Here is a 24,494-nt window from a genome sequence, read left to right on the forward strand (position 1 = left end):
CATTCTGAATATGTCCTCCTTGACACGCATCAGCTCACCGCCTCGGATGTGAAGTCAACTGGGTCGTGGACGAGCTGGGCAGAAGCAAGAGCTTGGCCCAGCCTCAGAGAAATGAGCATGCGCGCGGGGTAGCGGCCAAGAAGGCTGGCAAAGGGGGCGGGGCCGCGCCCCTACGCCTGCGCACAAAGACGCCTAGGCGGAAGTGGTGCGCTGGGTCTGGCGGTGTGAAGACCTTCCGGGAAGGTGGCTGCCGCGGTGGCCAGCCCGGGAGCAGGATCGGAGGCGGAGGAGGAGGTGACAGCGGCGGAGCTGGGAGGGGGTCTCGCCAGGTGCCGTCAGGCAGGACTGGGGTGGGCGTCCACGCCGTGTCGGCCAAGAAAGTGGACGCTGCCGTCGGGGTGGCCCGGGCGCGCGCGGACCTGTTGGGGATAGCGGGGGCGAGCGCTTCCGGGAAGAGCATCCTCAGGTCCTGGCTTGAGACCGCCTCCCCGACTCCCCTAACCTGCTGTCTGGGTTTGGACCGTCTCCCGGATTCCCTAGACCGTTTTTTGCTGCTCAGAGCTACTTCCGGGTCTGTGTCCGGTCCTCCGGTACCCCGCGCCTGTTTGTCTTGCCACGAAGGAACTGTTCTTGCAGAGCTATTAAGTTTATGTCGCTGAAAGCCCTGTGTGTTCTTTCCGTCTTGCAACTGACTTCTCTTCTTGAAAAGAAAAGAAAAAAAAAAAACACTGAAAATTTTTGTTGGTATGCTAACAAGACTTGTTTGGGTTTTTTTTTCTATATTTTTAAAAAGTATGTCTGCATTTCTTCTACAGTAGATTATCAGAATCTACTTAGTTAATGTTTTTCTTATAAATGAGTTGCCATAGTTTGAAACTTGGGGGGGAAAAGACACTGCTAGCACTTGGAAATATTTTAGATAGCATTACTTGTGCCCAATGTATAGACTAAATCCTGATTTTAGTCCCTGAGGGGGAAAGAGTTTCAGAAGTCGCCATGCTCTCATACTTTGTGTGATGAGGTATAGATGAAATCAGTCTTGTTTTCTCCTTTATGATCTTATTCCACAAACTGTCATTCATGCAGAGCGCACCCGAGGCATGAAGACAGGCATGTCACCCGAGTGTGACAAGTTCCAGGCCGTGTACACCATAGGTTTCCTTCGCATGCCACCTCTCTGTAATAGAAAACGTTTCTATTTATTTCTTTCTATAACGTTTCTATTTCTTTCATGTTAGAAAAAGAACTCGATTAAGAGCTAAGCTGAGGCCAGTGAGATGGCCCAACACATAAGCGCACTTGCCACAAGCCTGGTCCCCAGAACCCACAAAGTGAATGGAGATAACCCGTTTCCCCCAAGTTGCCCTCTGAACCCACCTGTGATCTGTGGCATATATGCACAGATTTTTTTAAAAAGAAATAATCTCAGATAATTTTTATTTTAGTATGTCTTTATTAGTCAACATCACCTATTTCTGATGGTTTTTTTTTTTTTAGAACTGAAAACCCTTTCTTTAATTCCGTTTTCTCTGTTATTTCTACCTTCATGTGCTAAAGTTAAGTGTTTGTTGGGTTTAAGAAGAGACTTAAGGCAGAAATCCATTTTAATGATTTCTTCCTGTTTTAGTGTCAGGTTATTTCAGATTTCTTAAGCAAAACAAGGTATTAATTGTTTGATTACTTTTAATCCTTTTTTTTTTTTTTTTTTTGGAGACAGGCTGATTTCAGATTCCTTATGTAGTTTAGTCTTTTCCCCTGCAACATAAGGGGAACTAAATGGGAACTTTGTCTCATGTTCTTTTTAGGTGTGTGTGTGTGTGTGTGTGTGTGCGCGCGCGCGCGCACACGTGCATGTATGCATGAATGGGTATATATATGCAGGAGAGGGGTCTGACTCCCTCCTGGAGGCAGAGTTAAAGGCAATTGCAAGCCTCTTAACATGGGTTCTGGGAACCCTCTGCAGGAACAATAAACATTCTTAACCACGGAGCCACTTCTCCAGCCCTAGCTCTGTGGCTCTGATTTTTTAGATAACAATATCAGCTATTAATATAGGAACAAGTGAGGTACAGATATCAGGGATCACAGTTTGAGGGTGATGGCGGTCTTCGTCAGTCATGTAAAACTGCACACTGAATGCCAGGCTTTGAAAGGGCAGGTTTTGTGGCAGTGAGGCATCACTTAAGTAATTACCATGAATCCATTTCATTGTTCATCATAAGTGCTTCCTGGGAAATTCGGGAGAGATGAGTAGTGTATTGTGCACAGTTAAAAAAAAAAAGTATTGTTGAAGGTGCTGAAGGTTTTTACCTGCACGTGCATTCTAGAGCTGGAGCTTGTCAGGCTGCAGGGGAGTGAGTATGAGTGATAACGTGGTGGAAGAGAATGGAATAAAGTAATATTGGTCACATGTTTACAAGAACACGAGAACCCTTGAGCTCAGTGGCTTAGATTTTTGTAGTGCGCTCTGGTATCATTTAATAGGTAGGCAATGGAAGAGACTATTGTAGAGCAGGCTAGGTGGGAAATCCAGATCCCTGCTTCCTCCTTCCTGCTGCCTGGCAGGTGAGTCAGCTTCAGCACACCAGGCCGCTTCAGCAATGTTTCTGAAAAGCTGGGCAATGAAAACTAACGTGCACGGGCTGTCACACTGTGCGCTGTGCACTTGCACAGTTATCTCATAGATTCTGCAAAAGGTCTTTACTCAGCACAGTTTACTTTTCCCTGTAGAGATGGAGAGCCTGAAGCTCAGAGAGACTGCTTTGCCCTAGTCTCCTCAGGTAGCATTATAGTTCAGATCCCCAAGTTCCAAACCATGGGACTGCTTTCTTGTTCTGTTGGCTATAGTTAAATTGGTGCTGTGTGCCTGGCATTTAACTATAAGCATTTCAGAAGAGGGCAATGTCGGGAAAGAGTTGCCTTCTGGAGACATATTCTGCTGTCAGTACGAGGAGGAAATTGATTTTGTAAGACTCGTTCTGTGTGTGTGTTTGTGTGCCTAAGTATAACATCATCATCTGCACTCTCCTTCTGGTTCTGTCTGCTGTAGACTTCAGTTTTGCTGAGCAAGTTTGCCAACACCATGGTCCTTTCAGAAATGTATCCAACTGAGATAGATGTGAGCTGGAGTTCAAGGCATGTCTACTAGGCATATAGATAAAAAAAAAAAATCCATGCCAGATACCAAGACACAAAGCTGTCACAAAGACGGGGGCCACCAACCCTGAGCCTAAATATGACCTAAAGAAAAAACCTCAAGCAGAAAGGACACCATAAGCATTTGGAAGTCTTCTTTTCTTGGGAATGGCTGAATGGTTGGGCCTTTTATTGAAAGAAATCAGGGAAGAGAGCTCAGAACCTTTGTTTATTTAAAGGTGCCCTGTGCGCTGTTGCTGTGCCTGCCATCGAATATAGGCCAGAACATTGTTTCCTCAGTACTGAAACACAGCACAGTTGGAGAAGGACAATTTAAAACATGCTTATTATGAAAACTGTATATCAAGGATGTTCTACAACATGGCATAAAAAAAATCTTACGGAGATGATTGCAACACAGCAAGGAAAGCCAGAATAAGGAAGAAAAGCATGAGGAAAAAGGAGCACAGACAATAAAAGTGCTTATAAAAGTGTAGACATAAAAGGCAGGTGTCCCGCAGAATAAATGTGTTGGTGCCTACATATCGATAGTCGTGATTGTTTGCGGTGCCTTGCCCCTTGGTGTGACTAACCAGGTCTCCTTTTAATGCGTTCAGCTCAGCTAGCTAGAAGCAGTCACCGAGAGTGGACTCTAGTTCTTGTCATTTCCAATGCTCGCACGACAGTTTCTTTTATGGTAATTTTTAAGTGAAGCCCCTGTCAAAATTGTCCTCTCCTGCCCTTGGAGTCCGGATTTTCTCTTGCTGGAGCACCAGCCGTGAGGCTGTATAGGAAGACAGTCTTTCCATCCTGTGTGCTGCCATGATTTCTGCACTTCCCTTACTACTTACATGGAGTTCATTATTTTTGCCTTTTGTAAGTGCAAAGAGAAACCTAGCAGTAGTCAGTGGTGCCTTCACATTTTTTTTCACTGCCAGCACACACACACACACACACACACACACACACACACACACAGACCCCACATTTTTCTGCCTTTAAATTTGGATCATTTTCTCCACAGGGAAAGAAAGCCTTCTCAGTCATGGTTGGTAGCCCATGCTTTGTAACCATAGTGTTCAAGCCACTAAGACTTCCCGTCCTAGCCAGCCTGGGCGACAGACAGGTTTTTCTTTCAGTTTAAGGAATGCTGTTGCTAACCTGTTTGGCTTTAGTTTCAGAGCTTACCTCGCAAATAGATTGTATGGTTGTCAACCCTTAAGCGTCACTTTTTCTTTATTCTACTACAGTATTGTCTATAATTTGAAAATATATTTTTATTTCATTTTATTTCATTAGAATTAGATATGTACTAGATGATAAAATCATACTACCATATGTAGTCCTAGTTTTGCTTGCTATGGAGATGAATATGATGCTACCCGGTGATGGATAGGGTTGGGGAGTGAGAGTCTTGTACTTGCTTGTTTGGGATGTGGGAGGTAACACTGATACTCAGAGAGACTCAGATGTGTCTGTAAATCGTATAGTGTAGATGTTAGATTATTTGAGTCTGATACAGCTTCATTGGTTGTGTGATTTACCATAACTGCTTATTCCCTCCCCTAGGTTCAGCCAGCAAAGGAAAGACAGGACCTAGCATTGGAAACCAGCAAAGACAAGGTTGCAGACCTTGAATGTGGCAAAGCAAGAACAATGGACCTCAAGTTCAACAACTCCAGGAAGTATGTCTCCATCACTGTGCCCTCCAAAACCCAGACAATGTCACCACACATCAAATCAGTCGATGACATTGTGGTGCTGGGCATGAACCTCAGCAAGTTTAACAAGCTCACACAGTTTTTCATATGTGTTGCTGGAGTTTTTGTATTTTACCTAATTTATGGATACTTACAGGTAAAAAGTAGTCCTTTGTTTATAATAGTGTTAGTTATTTTAGCACTTAATGTCCATGTTGGTTTTAAGTACTTGTTTTTACCATGATATTTTTATTTACAGGCTACCGGTTTTCTCAGAGCTTGAGATTTTTATAGAACAATAGCCTCTTAAAAGAACTAAGAGTAAGGAACAAACTGTCCAAGGCTAACTTTAAGATGTAGCAGAACAGGGAGGCAGGGTTAACTAGTCTTGGTAGAAGCAGTCTCTGTAGTGAAGCATCCCCATTACTCACACAGGATGCAAAGTTCAGATCATTCAATTAAAAGTAAACTAGGTAACATTTGTAAATACTCTTGTTGACTTGTTAAAATGTCTGAGTAGTCATTAATGAACATGTTACTTCACAATATAATATTGTATGTAGGAGCTGGGAATTTAGCTCTTTGGTAGTGTTTGCCTAGGAGCCACTAAGACCTGGGTTCATTTCTCAACATAAACAGGATGACACATGGTGACCCATGCGTAGAATCTTAGTGTTGTGGACACAGAAACAGGAAGATCAGGAGTTCAGTGCCACTGTAGGCTGAACAGGATTAGCCTGGATTGCATGGGACACTGTCTCAAAAAAGAAGGGAGAGAGGGAAAGAGGGAGGCAGAAAAGAGAGAGAGACAGAAACGCACACTGTTTAGAGAAATTAAACATCTCCTATACAAGGAAGATTTTCATCTAATCTGTGACACATAATTTTGAAAATGCTGTAATATAACCCATATTCCTGATGAAAACCAGCTTGTAGATGCCTGGCTTTTACTGAAGTAAGCTGTTTGTGTGAATTCTGGAATTAGCCACTCACTTTGTTAAGGACAACTTTAGTTTTGGTCTTTTTTATGTCTTTAATGAAGAAGCATAAGAAGATATTGCATTTTAGTTACTTCTCTGTTGATTTTCATGCCTAAGTCATAAAAAGTCTAGTGATTTGGTGGGAGTAGGTGGAATTGGATGGAGTATGGCTTCCTTGCTTTTAAAATCTACTCCTAACAGTTGGCGGAAAGTTGGTCTCTGCCTTGAATTTAATGACATTCATTGTCTTATTACAGGAGTTGATATTTTCAATGGAAGGCTTTAAGCCCTATGGCTGGTACCTTACTTTAGTACAGTTTGCATTTTACTCCATATTTGGCCTCATAGAACTTCAGCTCATTCAGGACAAAAGGAGAAGGTATGTGCTGCGCTTACCTGCATCGGTTGAATCTGAAAGAAAACAAAATAAGGCCAGCATGCCAACTGTGTATGATTCTACATTTCCTGCTAACATCTGATCATGAGTTTTAATCAATATAAACTACTTGCTTGAAATAATACATCTATTCCTTTATGCACTGGAACAAAGTAGATTCCCCCTCTTTTAAGTACAGTGTCACAAAATCAAGCCGAACATGGGTCAGTTCATGGTTAGACACACTCCCTCGGAGAGTTCAGATGTACATTTTCATGACCTGACCGAGGCATGCCTAGTGAAATAAGTGTTAAGCAAAAGGCCGGTGTCAAGTGTCTAATAGTTTTTAAAGTGTTAGTGTTTTGTGGGCTCTATCCCCTGACATTGTCACTGAGTGTCTAGAGGTTAAAATCTGCGTTCTTTTTTAATGAGCTAATAGTAAGGGTTTCATTATGGCATTCTCATGTACATGTGTCATCGTAGGATGTTCTAGTTCATCTCCTCCCACACTGCGCCCCACGTCACACCTGCCCCACTCTTGCTACTTTCTTCCCCTTACCTGCTCTCTTGTCACAGGTGTTTGATTGCCCTGTCCATCTCCTCCCCTCTCTTCTTCTCTATTGTCCCCTTTCTAATTTCAAGTATGAAGCTCCATTCTGTAGACACACCTTGTTTTCTTCAGCTGTTCCTAGGTTGTTAGATGTCTGGGCTAGCTATTGAGAATAGTAGAGCAGTAGACGTGGATGTACCAGTACTTCTGTGGCATGTCATCCTTTCAGTGGATGAGGAGGGCCATAACTGGGCCATAACTGTTTTCTATAGTGGTGGCGCCAGTTTTTATTTCCATCAGCAGGGTATAAGCATTCCTCTTTCTCCTCCTCCCCTCCAAATTGCCATGTGTTTTCTTTATGATAACTGGATTGAAGTGGAATCTCAAAGCAGGTTGAATTTGCGTTCCCTTGATGGCTAAGGATGCTGCCCGTGTTTCCAAATATCTCCTGACCATTCACATTTACTCTTGAGAAGTCTGTATTTGATTTCTTAGCCCATTTCTTACTGCATGATTTGTGTTAATGGTGTTTATTTGGGAGGGGTAATACATTTTAAATTTAATCCCCTGCCTGGTGTGCCTTAGCACAAACTTTTTTTTTTGCCCCATTCTGTAGGCCGTGTCTTCTCTCTGGTGTTTGCTTTGCTGAGCAGATTTTAACTTTATGTGATACAGTGTGCCTGTTCTTGGGGTTCCTCCACCCTTCTGGAGCACCTTCCATGATGTCACTGCCCATACCTGTAGCTTGAAGTACTTTCCCCCTAATAGTTTGAGAGCATTATGTCCTGTCTTTGATCTATTTTTAATTCTTTTTCTTTTGCAAGGTGAGATATGGATCTGGTTCTATATGAATGTCCAGTTTCCCAGCACTGTTTGTTGAAAGGGGCTGTCTTTTCCCATTGTGTGTTTTCATGCCTGTATGAGTTTCCCTCTCCGTCTTCTAGTCTGTTGGTCTATGCCTGTTGGGCTCCACTGTCATACTTTTATCAATATGGCTCTATAGTACAATTCACTGTGATACCCCCAGCATTGTACTTTCTATTAGGAGTGCTTTGAGGTCCTTAGTGCTTATGAATGATTTTTAGGAGTGTCTCATGTAGTGTAAAAAAAAATGCATTAGAATTATGATGAGATTGTGTTGAATCTGTAGATCCCTTTTGCTAATACAGCTGCCGTCACAATGTTAATTCTGCCAATCCAATGTCTTCAGGTTTTCTTTATTGTCTGTAAGTATCATTAGAACAGTCTTTCATGAATTCTTGTTTAAGTTTATTCCTCGGTTAGTTGTGTGTTTTTGTTTTAAATAATTATAAGTGAGATTTTCTTCATTTCTTCCTTGGTAAACTTGGTTTTGGTATACAATATTCATCAGAAGACTCTTTAGTTAGAGTTCTTTAAATATAGGATAAATAATGTTCTTTAAATATAGGATCACTCTGTATACAAATGTGGATGATTTGACTTTTTTCTTTCCTATTTGTATGCCTTTTATTTCTTTCTCTTTATGCTCTAACACGCATGCTCTTTTACTGGAAGAAGGAAGAGAAAACTTGAGCATCACAGCCTGTCTGCAAGTAGTCGGAGGACACATTAAGCGCTACAGCCTGTGTGCGAGTGATCTGAGGACACCTTGATTTTGAGCACTTTGAGTAGAACGTTGACCATAGGTTTGCCATCTAGAGACTTGATTTTGAGCACTTTGAGTAGAACGTTGACCATAGGTTTGCCATCTAGAGACTTGATTTTGAGCACTTTGAGTAGAACGTTGACCATAGGTTTACCATCTAGAGACTTGATTTTGAGCACTTTGAGTAGAACGTTGACCATAGGTTTACCATCTAGAGACTTGATTTTGAGCACTGTGAGTAGAACGTTGACCATAGGTTTGCCATCTAGAGACTTGATTTTGAGCACTTTGAGTAGAACGTTGACCATAGGTTTACCATCTAGAGACTTGATTTTGAGCACTTAACTTGAAATCCAATTAAGATACAAGTAATAAAAGTCAGCATATAGTAATACAGGGAACAATTGAACAGCAGAATCTCTGCAGTTGTGGGCTTCACCTCCTGTGACTCATTAGATAGTATCCCCTGGTGTCACTAGAACTCTGCTTGGAGGGGGCTAGCAGGTGTGTTAGAAGTGTGGCACACACCGCACAGACCTGTACAGACAAAGCATCTTCTTCTGTGCTGTGTAGCCCGCTTGACTGTTCCTCGCCCTCATGGAGGGATGCAACTGTGGCTGCCAAGAAGCCTCCTGGGCCTTCAAAGTTCTCAGGTCCTCCAGCAGGCTCTCTGGCGTGTCGCTGTTCCCTAGTTTTAGCCCACCCCAGATAGCTAAGTTTTAAACAGTCAGTTCCCAGCCACTGCCCTCCTTAGGATTCCTCTTCAGCATTGACCGATCTGCCTGAGACATCAGTCTTCCCAAAACCTACCACTGAATTGGAGGCTCTTCCTGGCCATGTCCCCAGGGTGGAGCTGCCTGTGTCTTCCTCAGCACTGACTTCCCTTTGGATGAGCCTCTGCTCCACCCCCACCCCCATTCCCATCAGAAAACAACCTAGCTGTTTGACTTAGCTCCATTTCTATTGGTGTATCCATCACTTTGAAATAGAATCCTTTTTATATGGCTGTTTCTTCACCAAGTCACTCTGAGGCTGCTGCCTTACCTGAAAGTCCAAGGTTTCTGTTCTTTTAATTGAGGCAATTTGTTCTTCGGCAGTTTCTCATGTGTATACATACTCTCTCCAACCTGCCCAGCTCTCTTTCTCAGCCTGGAGTTTCCCTTCTCCCTACAAGTCCGTTTTCCACATTCTTGTCTTGGTTTGGAAATCTGTTTTCCTAAATACTGGAGGAACATCTTTCGTTCTGTTAAATCCAGAATGCTTATTTGAAAATCTTTTAAATTAGTAACCATGTAGATTTGAAAAAATGCTTTGGTTTATCTTTAACGGCATATAAAACAAAATACAGTAATACTGTGACCATAAACAGAAGGTAGTTAGGAATGTGAGCGTGAAATTTGGGGGTAAATGAAGCATGTTCATGCTTTTATTGCATCTAAGATGCATATATTCATGTATCTGTGGGACAGTTAAAAGATAATAAAGACAATCCTGACATTCCATCTTTTATAGAAATGTTTAATGCCTCAACAATCATAGCTTGTTATTTTTCTACATTATTGTTTTGAAGCAATACATAGGTAACTATTCAGTTTTAAATATTCAGATCCATTTACACAAGATTTTTACTGGAAGAATCTAACAATTTTCTTTATAAATTTAATTTTATTTCCCAAATTCTGTTGCTCGTAAATTTTTGCAGCCATTATAGTTAAGTACTATATCATCTTTATTGTTTTTTTCCTGCTCTAAAATTCCATGATAAAATGTGGGTGATGGACTAGAAAGTAAGTAACTATCATTACCAAGACTAATAGTGAGGGGCTGATGATCCATTATCTCTTGGAAACCGCGGCTTCAGGGTGGACTTGAGGGCACAGCTCCTGTAGTGAGCCAGCCAGAAGAGATGTGGTGTGGGCCTGGCGACCTCAGCTTTCTAGCCTTGTCACCCTAAAACATTTGAAAGTAAGATAACTTGCTTTTGATTTAAACATAGAAAGTCTCTAGACTTAAAATCAGTAGTTGTGAACTGAAACCATTTCTTTACGAGGCACAATGTTTAGAGCTTCATCCAGCCGCAGGGCTCTTTGTCTTTAATGTACGTGATTTCTGAATTCCCATGACGGTTGTTACTTCTTTCAGCCTTTGACCTGTACTCTGCTTCGTTGATTTCTCTGCCTGGGTCTGCATAAGTGATGATGTGTCAGTACAAGCACAGGAGTTTAAAGATGATGGGTTTAAACGGGCATTGCTTCTCTCAGACTCTGTCAAGACTTGGGGAGTCTCTGAACTCCTGGCTTGCTTGGGAGTGTGTTTCAGGAGTAACGTCACAGCTCTGATGCTCGAAACATGGTTCTCTCATCCCTCACCAAATAACTTTTTAGCCATTGTCTGACTTTGGCATACAGGAAATATACGATTTTGCATTGAAGGACTTTCTTTTCCTCACCATTATTGAAGAAGTTGTTGAGGAATTAAATAGAAACACCTGGAATCCAGGAGGTAGGCTGATGAGATGCAGCTTCCTCATCACCCATGAGGAAACAGGACCTGGAGGAGGGCTGACATTTTTATAAGGTCATGTAGGAAGTTCCTCTAGGGGTTGGCCCGCTGTGGCCCTAAGCTCCTCTCTGCCTGTATCCTGCTTCCATGACCATTCCTCAGAAGTTTAATTAATGGAATTTTTCCTTTCTGGCCACTGTTGTTTACAGCTGTCTTTGAAGATATATGGTGACTGGTTTTTATACTAAGCTGGTCAGACTCCAGGGACACCGAGGAAGTACAGTGGTAGTAATTGAAGGATGCCCGTTCTTGACAGTGGATTTTAAATGGTGGCTCCTACATTAGAACTTAAGTAGGAAAAACCTCAACACTGAAAGGTCAAATAATGCATTTCAGTAGAATTTTCCCTACAAACTAGTGTACATCTACTCATATAAAAGATGTAGAGCGTTGGGGGTGTAGCTCAGTTGGTAGAGTCTTTGCCTAGCATGCCTAAGGCCATGGGTTCATCACCAGTACCACTTATAGCAGGCTTGGTGGCACATGCTAGTCATCCCAGCACTCAGGTAGTAGATCAGAAAGCTCAAGGTGTCCCTCAGTTACATATGGCATTTGAGGCCAGCCTGGGCCAAAGATCCTGTCTTTAAAAAAAAAAAAGTTAGAGGAATTGCATGCCTTTGTGCCTGATTTAAATGCTAATACAAATGCGTAAATGTAAGTAGGTTATATCTAAGTTTACAGCATAATCAAATTATGTGACTAACGCTTTTTTGTGTCCATCATACAGTATGCCACATTATTACTTTAAACCATTATTGACTCCTCAGATATATGCCCATACTAATGACTTCCTAAAGATACCAAATTCAAAATCTTCAGGCAAGCCTGGTAGAGCCAGAATTAAAAGTTTAGAGGTTACAAGGACAGCATCAGAAACATTACCTGAAGCTGGTTATTGTAACATGGAAAATAGAGAACACTATAGTAATAATCGTGTCTGGAGTTGTGAAGCTCATGAGCTTTCTCTAGAAAAGGTCTTTGACTGTTCTGGTGGTTACAGTTTTCCTAATTCTGGATGGAAAGTTAGGAAACTAAAGCAATTTAAAAGTTAATTTACAACATTAGTGATTAGGGCCTTTTTACCGTTGTAGAGGCCCATATTTTTTTCATCATCTCTCACTTATTCATTAAATCAAGATAGTTGTTGTCTATACCTCGAGCTACTATAATAAAATCTTTGATCAGCATTTATACATCAGCTAGAATCCCAGTGAGTCTCTTACTGTTATGCACACAGTTGAGATACCTCATTGATGATTTAGCAAAGTATATTGTGATTTTTGTCAGTGTACAAGTAAACAGTGGTACAATATGAAAAAAATGATTTTTAATGTATATTCCAGAAACATTAACCAGAAATAGAGAAGCACATTGTAAGCCATCATCTTTAAAGTACTATGAAACCAGGTCCCACAATGAAGGTTTTAAAAATTGTCTCTTCCAGAATACCAGGAAAAACCTACATGATAATAGCTTTTCTAACTGTGGGTACTATGGGCTTATCAAACACTTCCTTGGGCTACCTGAATTACCCCACCCAAGTCATCTTCAAGTGCTGCAAACTGATTCCTGTTATGCTAGGAGGAGTTTTTATTCAAGGTACAGTAATGACATGTTTTGTACTGTTTGAAGCGTGCAGCTGTGTTGTGGCATCTGGCATTAGGAAAAAAGTAAATGTCCACAACACTGTTTTTGAGCATTCTAGACATTGTGATAGTAAAGCATCTTATAAAAATAGGGTGTCATAAAAATATTGCTATTTCTCTAACATACTGTAGTATTTGAATTCATAATTTGGACATGAGAGAAAAGCCATTATTTTATTTTATTATTTTATCTTGGAACTAATGCATCCCATATTCACATAGTGAAGCCCATCTGAGTGGGCCCACTTCTTCCCTGACTGAACTGGCTCTGATGGTTTAGAGCAGCTGAGTCGAGCTGGATGAAAAGAGGAGGCAGCTGGAACAGCAAGCATTGGAGCAAGTTGTTGCTTAGTCCCTGTCTTGAGGCTCTTCCCATCATGAAGGGCTCGGGCAGCCTGCTCTCAGTGTGTGCATCAAGATGCCTTCCTGGGTTGACCTTTTACAATGAAAATGTGTCAGCACCTCACTCAGAACACAACAGAATAGTGGTTCATATGGAAATAAAATACCTCAGTCTCTTTTAAAAATTCTTACTAGGCACATGTATTTCCTTAGAATCTTTACCAAAAGTTAGAATACATTAGGCAGAGGAAAATGGGTGAATTCTCCCCTGCCTAACTGTCTTCACATAGTGTTCATCAGCTGAAACGGTGTTTAGCAAAGCCAGACCTCTTCCCTCTGTAAACTGACAAGCTGCAGGAACATCTGTAGCCTTGTAGTTATTACACATTGACTAAAGGACAAACTCGTCTCTCCACATAGTTAAAATTGGGTAGTATGCCTTTTACTTCTGTCACTTCTCACCAAATGTAGCCACACACTGTGTAAGGAGGCTTTGGTCACCAGTAGACTGTGTATGCATTTGATCCCATGAGATAAGGTTGCCCAGTGACATAACCATCTCAGTCTGTTTTCGTGTCTGATGACGTCAGACAACAGCATCCCCCTCGGGTGCATTTTCAAGGCATATCCTCACCATTAATTGGTGCGTGTGTGTGGTTTTGTTTTATGTTTTGGTTTTTTTTCTTCCTGTCAGATAAAATAAGATCTCGTTCTGTCTTACAAGATCATGGAGTGCTTGATTTAGTCTTAACTCACCTGGGATTGCTGTGCCTTGATGTGAGTGTTTTCTGTTTGGGCATTAGGCATGAACGGCACATCCCAATTCTGCGTGGTGGGGCGCTGTGATCTGACAATAGACTAGGTAAGTATCTGTAGAATGAGCCCGGTGTCCTTTTGTCTTACACAGGAAAGCGTTACAACCTTGCAGATGTGTCTGCTGCAGTGTGCATGAGCCTTGGCCTGATCTGGTTTACCCTGGCTGACAGCACAATTGCACCAAACTTCAATCTGACAGGTGAGGAGTATGTTTGTATTCCTAAATTGTATAAGCATTTTATTTTGAATAAGAATTTGTACGTTTTCGTGAGGACTTTAAATGATGCTGTGAGGTCGGTGAATTTCCCACCTGTAGTAAAAGTAGCAGTGCTCTAGGCTGTGACACTGTTGTAGGGCCTGACAGGAGGCTCCCGGGTAAAGCCTTCACTGTCGGAGACAGGAGAGTTGACATGTGTATGCTGACCTGCACATACATGCAGGAGGTGTGGGGAAGTCACAGTGAAAATATGCATAGAGCTGTAACTCTGGCTTAGCGTTTCCTCCATTGTGGGCTATGCCTTTTGTCAATTAAATTTAGATTTTTCAAAAGACAGGTAAGTATTAGAATATGTCCATGGAGAAGAATAAGCATTAGATTCATGTTTTTATTCTCATGACCATGCAGATGAATCAGAGGTTCTCAACCTGTGAGTCATGATCCCCTCGGAGGGTCTAATGACCCTTTGACAGAGATCGCATAGCAGATATTTACATTATGATTTACAGCAGCAAAATTACAGTTATGAAGTAGGAATGAAGATAATTTTATGGTTGGGGTCACCACAACATGAACTGTATTTTTTAAAGGGTCACAACATTAGAAATGATGAGAACCATTGAGATAAATTATTTTGGGGTACTTGGGGGTATTTACTATATATACACTATCTTCCTTAAGTTACTAAAAGAATTTTACCAAGAACACAGTGTCATCCCAACATTCCTCTTGACGAAAATAGCATTTAAATTTTCTAGATAAGAAAAACAAAAGAAAGAAAATATGTAAGAGAACAGGGGAAAGGCAATATTGGAAAACCAGCAAGCACAAAGTATAAGATAATCATTTCTATAATGAACATATGTGTTACATTAGCTTCACAATTGTTGTCAAGAATCAGACCGTCAGTCTAACTGGCCCCAGTTCACCAGCCTGAGCTAGTGTGTTGAAATAGAACCATTGGGCCTCTGGGGCAGCCCTCTCACAGCCCTCTCACAGCCACAGTCCTGAGGGAACTTGCTGCCTCAGCTTCCATGGAAACCTCATTGCTTAACTTCACACAATGCTTATGGTCGCAGCTATTGCCTTTAGGATCAAGAATTATCAGGAAATCTTCATTTTTCCCATCATAGACTGTCACATCAAGTGTATACTTGAGAACAGACATCATCGACTCTTCTAGCTATAAAAACAAAGTTTAGAAGGCTCAGATTTGCAGTGAATTTAAATGGTGTAAAAATGAGGCCGAGAATGAGTAAATTGCAGACCTTTTACGCTCTCCCATAAGATGGCGAGAACACTGGCTCATAGAGAGCTGGTGGGGGGAGAGATGGTAGAGGATGTGGGAACAACTTTCCGTGCTGTTTGAAGCTTGACTGTGCAAGACTTTGACCTAACCTGTGGTCAAGTTACCAATGCTCCCATGTGATTGGCAGCTATGTATTATTTCATTTTACACACTCTATCCTCATCCTGTTTAAAATTAACCCTTAAGAAATCAACCATTCTATGTTTTGGAGTCCCAGATATACAGTGTTTCCTGTTGCATATCGGATATTTGCATATGATTCATAACAGTAGCAAAATTACAGTTATAAATAGGAATGAAATAATTTTATGGTTGAGAGTCACCACATGGAGGCCTGTATTAAAGGGTTACAGCATCAAGAAGGTTGAGACAAGAAAGCCTGCAAGCCCCCACAAAAAAACCAAAGATGGAACTGTGACAGCCATTCCTCTGCACGTGAAGCTCAGAGGTAGCCAGGCCTGTCCTCCTGCACACCTGCATGCTGCTTCCCAGGAGAAAATGCTATCACCTAGACTCGATTCCTTTGAACCTGTCACTGCAGCGTGTGACAACTTAATATTGTCCACATTATCCTCATGGACATGAAAGGGAGGCTTGCTCGTGTGAAGAGTTCCCAAGACAGTTTGGCTGGCAAGCCAAGAAAGGCATTGCTCTAGGTGCCTCTGAGACAGTGTGGAACTAAAGCGTTGGGCATTCCATTGTTTCTCCAGATCCTGAGTCTTAGCTGCACTTTCAAGAGACACTGCCTGAAAAGTGTGGACTTTATTTGGCACGATGCTGAAGTAAGATTCTGGTGGTAGCATTAGTTTATTAGTGTCTGTCTTTTTATATTAATATCATCACCTATGTGCTTACAAAACAAGTTATAAATCAGAATATTCAGCATTCCAGCCAAATGGGATTGACAGTCGGCTTTTGATTTGTAGCCCAGTTAAACTTCGGGCCAACCTTGCTTATAATTGATATGCTTAAAGAGGATCATTGTCTTCTCCCTAAAGGTGTGATGCTTATCTCCTTGGCACTGTGTGCAGATGCTGTTATCGGGAATGTCCAGGAGAAAGCCATGAAGCTGCACAATGCTTCCAACTCTGAGATGGTGAGCACCCCAGTGCTTCCCTCCTGTCTGGAAGGTGCACGGCTGATGTTATTAGGTGGCTACAGTGTCAGAGACTCGATGTGCACTTCAGTCCACTGTATGTTCCCGGAAACATAATGCTAGCAATAGCATGGAAGGTTGGGAGAGCCCAGCACTGCTAATAGCTTGTATAACTGATCAATATTTTTCTTGTTGATTTCTGTAATCTTTTATCTGTTAAAAGAAGCTTCTTTGTGACATTGTTTTCCTTCTGTTTGTATTTCTCTTTGTGTTGCTCTCAGTGTGGAAATTTATAGTTCTTATTGGTCCAACTTCTCTTTTTATTGTTGGCTTCTGGCTATGTGTCAAAAGGCCTTTCCAACTCAAGATTTTCACCCATATTGCCTAGTAGTTTTATTATTTCCATTTTTTATTAAATAAATCCTGCTAAAACCCAGTTCTGTTTACTGAACCACCCCACCCTTCCCACTTGTGACTTCTTTATCTCACATCCTTACACAGGGGTCAGAATCAAATTCTCTAGTATTGATTTCTGCCTCAGCCCACAGAAACTTGAACAGCTTCATGAATTTCTCATCGTTAGGACTAACCACCTTTGTTCCTTTTCAAAAGAACTACCAGCGGTTACTTGTGGGTGCTCATACCCTTACATAAATCAGAAACCCCTCCTGGGATTGTGACTGACATTAGCATTGAATTATAAATTAGTTTAGGGGCATGGCTTCTGTATGCTTGATTCTTTCGGTCTAAGACTAAGGTATGGCTTTCCTTTTATTCAAGTATCTCTTTAAAATATTTTTGTTTTATTTTTAATTGTATAATATTAGTGTGTGTATGTATGCATGAGTAAGTGTAGATACCATCAGAGGTCAAGATTCCCCTGAAGCTGGAGTTACAGTTGTGAGCAACTCATTTTGAGTGCTGAGGACCTAACTTTGCAATCCACCTTCTTAATTCCTGAGCTCTCTCCAATCTCTCCAGGTGTTCCTTTTAAATGTTCATTAAAATGTATTCTTCAGATTAAAAATCTTCTGCTTTTGTTTTTATATAGGAGTGTGTGTGTGTGTGTGTGTGTGTGTGTGTGTGTGTGTGTGACATTGCAAGCACTTGCTTTGTTATTCACATAGAACACACTGCATTGAAAACATACAGGAGTAAGTTTCCTATTACTGTCTGGGCACAGCATGGGGCATCTTAAATGACTTCTCAGTAGCAGGATCCTGAATCTTGATAGGTGTTTGTTTCACTACTCTTCATGGCTGAGGTAAAGATGACCTCAGAAGTGAGACCATGCAGGTCACCTGGAAACTCAGGGTAGCACATAGGGCAGCAGGCTTTAAACTGAAGCCTCAGTTGTATCCTAGGTTACTCCATAGCTCCCCTTTGGGCCAAATTACAACCTCAGGCTTCAGTTGAAAACTGGGTGATAAGCATGGGATTAAGATTAGGTTAGCTGTGAGAGTCAGGAGAGTAGCCCACATACAGGGTAGCATCGCTAACCTGTAGCAAGCATTTCAGTTAGAAGCTGGAGGTCCCCTTGGGGGAGTTAATAAATCAGTAAAAGTGAGCGGGGAAACTAGAGTGGTGATTTTCCTGTCTTATGAAAGCTCCAGTGTCCAGGACATTTTTCGTATCTTGTAAGTAACTCTAAGGATTTTGTCATATTTATGCTTATAGAATAAAATTAAAGTCTGCTTAAATTTAACAATCCAGAAATGAGTAAAATGTGAACATAAATGGAAGGTTCCATATGGCCATGGATTTTTGTTACATAATTGTGTGTGTGTGTGTGTGTGTGTATGTGTGTGCGCGCGCATGTATATATATACATCTGTATTTGGTATTAATTCATAGCTATTTCTAGAAACTTCAGCCATAGGGCAATGATAATATCACTTTTAAAATGTTTTGTTTTGTAGTATTGAGTAGATTAATTGGTCCGTGTGTTCAAACCCTTCAGTGTCCCCTCTGGTGTGACAGTCATTTCTGTGCTTTACTTCTGCCTCCCCCAGGTTCTGTATTCGTACTCGATCGGTTTTGTGTACATTCTGTTGGGATTGTCCTGCACGAGTGGACTAGGCCCTGCAGTGGCATTTTGTTCAAAGGTAAACACTAATCGCATTTTTAAAAGTAAACACTTTACACTTAATAATTTTCTCTGTACTATTTTTGCCTAGTTCAAAAAAAAGCTATTGTTAATAAATAATTTGGTCACTCTTCAAATGCAACATTACAGATCAGAAATGAAAGATCTAGGAAATGATTGATACTTAATTTTTTATCCATTCTCTACCCTGTAAGTTAATTTTTGAGAAGTTCATAATATACAAATCAAGGGTTTTTCATTTCATCAATATTTTCCCATTAAATAAAAACTAAATATTGTTTGCTTGGCTGCATTGTGGAATGACTTATTACTGCTCAAGAGGCTGATTCAGATCTGTGGCTTGATACCATAGGATACCTCAGGGCTTGCTTTGTGTTTTCCTAACAGGTCATTTTTCTTCTTGCAGAACCCTGTTCGCACCTATGGCTACGCCTTCCTCTTTTCCCTCACTGGATACTTTGGCATCTCCTTCGTTCTGGCCCTGATTAAAATCTTTGGTGCTCTTCTTGCTGTAACAGGTAGGAGACTTGCTTAGATTAGGAAGTAAACACTACAGTTTTCTCATGTGCTTACAAACACAAGGGTATGACCTCGTGCTTAAAAGGAGTACTGTTCTCCAGCTTGTGCTATGGTAGCTTGTTTTGTCTTTTAGTTTCAAAGAAAATGATGTTTGGTCTTAATTTCTCATTTCGAAGATTGCATTTTTTTTCTTTGTGCAGTGCTGAGGCCAGACCCTTAGCCCTCAGCATGCTGGGCACGCACTCTACCACTCGGCTGCACCCCAGCCCTGAAGGCTTCATTTTTATGTCAAATATATACATTTTCATGAAAAACGTTAAGCACATTAGAAAAATTTGCTGTAAAACTATGATGGAATGAAACTCCTTCAGGGAAAACACTACCTTCATATACTTTTAATTGATTACGGAAATTCCACTTTTCTTGCACTTAAAATATGGCAGGTGCATTTTATAGTTTGCAAGCCTTTCACTGGGATGTTTGTTAGCACCAGCCCCAGATCACGTTCTCGCTTCCACAGTGATGATGTGTCCGTGCCTGACACTAGAGAGGACTGCAGGTTGTGTTTGATGTGTTTGGGAAATGCATAGCAGTGAGGGGCACCAATGACTGTGTACTGCATCGCTCTCGAGAGCTGCAAGTGCACATTCACCTCCACGGTATAGGCAGAAATACTTTCACTGTCAAATAAGAGGCGGAGGTAGGCATAATTGTAGCTAACACAGAGTCCTTCCTGTGTACGAGTCCCCATTCCGGACAGAAGTCTCACCGCAGTCCATGCACTGTTACTTTTCTAATCCATGCCCAGATTTAAACATGAATGTGGAAAAGTTAAGGGCTTGGGTGACAGCTTGCTGGAATCAAGATTCCAGGCAAAGCTGTCTGTCTCCACACCTGCATCTTCACTGCACCTCCTTGGTTGGCATGGTGAGAGACTGGGTAGTCCTCAGCACCCTCCTACCATCGCATCCTCCGGTGTGCTGGGCAGCAGGATGGAGTCTGAGAAGATGAAAGCCATAGTGTCCTCTAGTGGAAGCTTCCTCAAGATGCTGTACTCCTTGAAACAACACATTGATCACTTTTTTTTTTTTTTTTTTTTTTTTTTTTGGCCAGATCCTGAGACTTATGAGCACACCTAAGTGTAGGGGAGACAGGAACATATGCCCAACTGAGTAGATCTCCCAAAGGCAGTCGTTGCAGATCAGCCCCGGCTTGTGCTGAGTGTGAAGTGCAGGAGAATAGGGGTGGAATGAGAGAAGCTGCGTGAGGGTAGAGACCTGAGTGGAGACGTGTGGCTGCCCCTTCGCCTGGGCTGAGTTACACTGAGGTCAAAGTGTGAAGACAAATGTGCAGCAGCACTGTCAGAATTGCTGTCCCTTTCCCGGAGGTCACCCCAACTAAATCCTGTGAACCATCATGAGGTGTGTGACTGCATTGGAGGCTGGAGCAGGATGAGCAAGACATGGCAAGACCTGTCTGAAAACCACAGAAACCTGACATTAGTGAACCTCTCACTGTGTTAAAGGGTAGCCCTTGCTCTACCTAATCATATCTTTATGGGAAAGCCTCTGGTTGTGGCTCCTGAACCCCGTGGAGCTGATGAATACTTAAACACGGGTGTACGTAGACGTTAATTGGATCAGTGCCAGTCCTCTATGAAACCATTAGCAACAGAACTTGGTTGGCTGTTGGTTGGTCAGTTGCATTGTCTCTGGCACCTTAGAAGTTCTGCCATATCCAGAGCTATAAATATTTGTGGAATAAATAATTTACAAATATTGCCAAGATAGTAAGGTACATCTAAATCTTTTTCCCCCACAGTGACAACAGGAAGAAAAGCAATGACCATAGTCCTTTCATTCATATTCTTTGCTAAACCATTCACATTTCAGTAAGTACCTTATAATTCAACAAGTGTCTCAGAATTTAGATGTCGTCTCTCATGTTTTGTCTTAAACAGCATTACTTTCTAACTTTTGAATCACCTAGCCAAAGCTCAGTTGTTGCAGTGTGACTGTGAGAAAGGAATCTAGGATGCGGACTGATTGTCAGTTAGGTGTGCCTGCCCATGTCAGTGACTGTGAGGAGTGTGTGCTCCAGTGTGAGGACTGAGGAGTGTGTGCTCCAGTGTGAGGAGTGTGTGCTCCAGTGTGAGGAGTGTGTGCTCCAGTGTGAGGAGTGTGTGCTCCAGTGTGAGGACTGAGGGCAGGTGTGTGCTCCAGTGTGAGGACTGAGGGCAGGTGTGTACTCCAGTGTGAGGAGTGTGTGCTCCAGTGTGAGGAGTGTGTGCTCCAGTGTGAGGAGTGTGTGCTCCAGTGTGAGGACTGAGGGCAGGTGTGGACTCCAGTGTGACTGTGTGTGGGTGCATGTATCTGATTTGGGTGAGTACAGTGGTGTGCGTGTGTTAAGTAAAGGATTTTCTTTCTCACGTACAAATATATAATTTATATGTTTAAAATTTTTTCCTGTGAAGCCTTTATTTATGGCTGCTTTGCACAACAATAAACAATGGAAAAGTATTCTGTAAATTGTATCCTAATGACTTAGTGTGTGGCTCTTTTTGAAAGTGGTCAGCAGTCTTTGCTATCTCTGTTTAAAAGCAGTTTGTTAAAATATAGGTCAATAATTGGGATTTCAAACCTAGTTTAAAAATACATAATTTTAAATAATATTGTAAATTTTTACCAATGTACTACAGGTCATTTGTTGTCTATAGATTACTGTTCTTTATGCCTGTGATAGTATATTATAGTAATTAAATTATGATGATCCAAGCTGGGTGGTAGTGGCACACACCTTTAATCCCAGCACTCGGGAGGCAGAGGAGGGTATGTTAGTTCGAGGCCGGCCTGGTCTACAGAGCTGAGTTCAGGGCAGCCAAAACTGTTACACAGAGAAACCTTGTCTCGAAATCGCCCCCCCAAAAAGATGATTCTCTGCTTCGTGCAGAATGTGTCCCTTTTTAAAATTGTCTGTGTTCTACTTCCCTGGGACAACTAGGCAGAGTGCTGGGTTGAATGTATAATGTAGCCTTTGATAAATAGGACTCTGGCATTTAAAGTATAATCTTAAGTCTTCTGGTAAGGTTTTACTTTGAATGTGCTAATTAAGAGCCCTCAAGTTTAAATTAGTTTCACTTTGTGTAACTTTTATGTATATATTCAGCATAAATTTTTTTTAATTTTTGTGTAAATAGTGTGTTTTGATCAACTCCATCTCCTACCCCACCCCAGCCCCACTTCTGTCCCAACTTCATGTGCCCTCTTTGTTAACCATTGAGTCTACTTGGTGCTGCTAGTACATGCATGGGTATAGGGCCATCATGGGAGCGCAGGCAACCTACCTGGAACTAGATCCTGAAGAAAACTGACACTCTCCCTCAGCATCCTTCAATTATCAATGCCTTAGCCAGGGGTGGCACTTTTGACTGCTTATATTTTTTTGTCAACTGGACACAATCTAGAGTCAGCTTACCAGAGGGAATTAAATTGAGAAAATAGCTCCATCCAGTTAGCCTGTCGTTAAGCCTGTGGGGCATTTTCTTGACTGATGATTGATGTGTGAGGGCTAACTCCCTGGGCAGTGCCATCCCCAGACAGATGGTCCTGGAGTGTGTGAGAAAGCAAACTGTGCCAACCAGGAGGAGCAAGCAGGTAAACAGTGTTCCTTGACAGTCTGCAACAGTACTGCCTTGAGTGCTCCTGCCTTGGTTTCCCTCTGTGGAATGGGACTCAGGATGTGTAAGCCAAAGAAAACCCTTCTTCCTCAAGTTGCTGTGGGCATGGTCTTTACCATACATAGTCGTGGAAAGCAAACCAGAGCAGGCTTTGTGAGCCGCTCTCTGTTCCATTTAACACTTGATTCTGATACTATTTTAGACCTCTAATAGCAAGTTTTGTGTGTTTGGTTGGGTTTTTTTGTTTTGTTTCATTTTTTATTTGTTCATTTTGCTTTTTCTTGTTTTTGTTATGTTTTGTTTTGAAACAGGGTTTATCTGTGTAGCCCTGGCTGTCCTAGAACTCTTTAGAACAGACTGGCCTCAAACTGAGATCTGCCTGCCTCTACCTCCCAAATGCTGGGATTAAAGGCATGCACCACTACTGCCCAGCTAAGAACAAGTTTTTATTTGATTGAAATTATTGTGGACTGACTACCACATGTCATAATTAACAGTGAAGTGTTACCATGTTAATTTTAATATCTAATTTTTCATTTCATTTAGGTATGTATGGTCTGGCTTGTTAGTTGTTCTTGGCATATTTCTCAATGTTTACAGCAAAAATATGGATAAAATAAGATTACCATCAGTGTACAATCTGATGAACAAAGCCATGGATGTGAAAAAGTCAAGGACGTTGGCACAGACTGTCTAGGCACTGAGGTAGCCTACTTAAAATAGAATCCTAAAGGAGCAATCATTAATCAGTTGACTTTCCAAAGGATTGGGATAAAAACCAAAGGATCTGAAGACTGTTGTGGTGTGAGCCGGCAGAGGTTTATGACGTGAGCCTCTGCAGAACACAAGCTTGACCAGCTTCGAAACAGTCCAGAGCCGCACCCAGGACGTGTTTCAGTGAAGTCGGTATGAAGGAAAACGCTTGCTGGCAGTGTCCTGCGCATTTCACTGGAAATGGACCGTGTTGCAAGGCTGATTGGAAATCCTTCCAGCGTGCAGCACGCGCTGTGTAGTAGCGCACTGTTTCGTCCCCATTCCATTTTGGTGGTGTTATTTAAATTGCTTCTCTGTTATAAGAGTGAACTGATGATTTAAAGTCTAGAGAAAATAGAATTCATTTATAAATAAAATTATCCTGTGATTTTTTTAATGCTGTTTTAATAAAATTTGTTATTGAAGAAAGTGGAGTTGGGAAGGCTTCACATGCTCTTTAAAACTTGAGTTTTCCACTCACAATGTAAAAATATTTTTGAGAGCACCCTTGTCTGTATGCACAGGGTAAAATGCTTAAAGGAAGTACACTAGAATTACAGGGTGCCATGATGTGTGGCTTTAGTTTGGATGTTTTAAGTGCAGGGCAGACATTAACATGTTAAAAAAAAAATCCTATTCTTCGTATAAGGATAAAGTTTTCTTTGAATGGTGGAGATGAAGTGGGGTGCACTTAAACCTGAGTAGATTTGGCAGACCCAGCCATTTTTTTTCTCAGACTCTAATATAATTTCATAGTCTGGATAACTTAGATCTCTGAGGTTTCTTTCTGGCAGTTCTAGATGCTATTATGTCCACACTCAAGATGCTAGCAAACCTGCAGGGCTGCCTCCCACTTTCTAGAGGGCATCGTCTTACTGTGTCCTCAGGTGTTAGCTCTAATCCCATCATGAGGTCTCTACCCCCATGGCTCAGTCTCCTAATGCCGCCACTAGGGAGTTAGGATTTTACAGGTGAATATAGGCTACATAGAGGTTCAGATCATAGCCGTATTACTCACGTAGTTTCGAGACAGGTTTAGTGCCTTTCAGTATTGATTTTTGTAATTGCTACATGCATCTACTC

The 24,494-nt window shown here is 41.6% G+C and overlaps 1 protein-coding gene across 6 annotated transcripts; it reads left to right on the forward strand.

The window, feature by feature from the left end:
- Positions 1-191: 191 nt before the first annotated feature.
- Slc35b3 (solute carrier family 35 member B3) lies at positions 192-23,843 on the forward strand. Of its 6 annotated transcripts, none has more exons than XM_041633013.1 (10): positions 192-294; positions 4,705-4,992; positions 6,073-6,194; positions 12,375-12,529; positions 13,826-13,933; positions 16,259-16,356; positions 18,369-18,461; positions 18,870-18,981; positions 20,804-20,873; positions 23,205-23,843. In XM_041633013.1, the coding sequence occupies exons 2-10, from the start codon at positions 4,792-4,794 to the stop codon at positions 23,353-23,355; spliced, it is 1,110 nt and encodes a 369-aa protein (XP_041488947.1). In that variant the 5' UTR covers positions 192-294; positions 4,705-4,791; the 3' UTR covers positions 23,356-23,843. The 6 variants fall into 6 exon arrangements, with proteins under 6 accessions (XP_041488947.1, XP_041488950.1, XP_041488949.1 ...); XM_041633016.1 differs by having other exon boundaries at positions 23,423-23,843; XM_041633015.1 differs by having other exon boundaries at positions 16,292-16,356.
- Positions 23,844-24,494: the final 651 nt, after the last annotated feature.

This window comes from Microtus oregoni, unplaced genomic scaffold (assembly GCF_018167655.1).
Source record: "Microtus oregoni isolate MIOR12 unplaced genomic scaffold, Mior012 000042F_ref0000377, whole genome shotgun sequence".
Lineage (NCBI taxonomy): Eukaryota > Metazoa > Chordata > Mammalia > Rodentia > Cricetidae > Microtus > Microtus oregoni.

Coding starts and splice junctions, on each gene's coding strand:
- Slc35b3 (XM_041633013.1), top strand. CDS start 4,792: ATGGACCTCAAGTTCAACAACTCCAGGAAGTATGTCTCCATCACTGTG. Junction 4,993..6,072: donor TAATTTATGGATACTTACAG/GTAAAAAGTAGT, acceptor GTCTTATTACAG/GAGTTGATATTTTCAATGGA. Junction 18,462..18,869: donor CAGTGGCATTTTGTTCAAAG/GTAAACACTAAT, acceptor TTCTTCTTGCAG/AACCCTGTTCGCACCTATGG.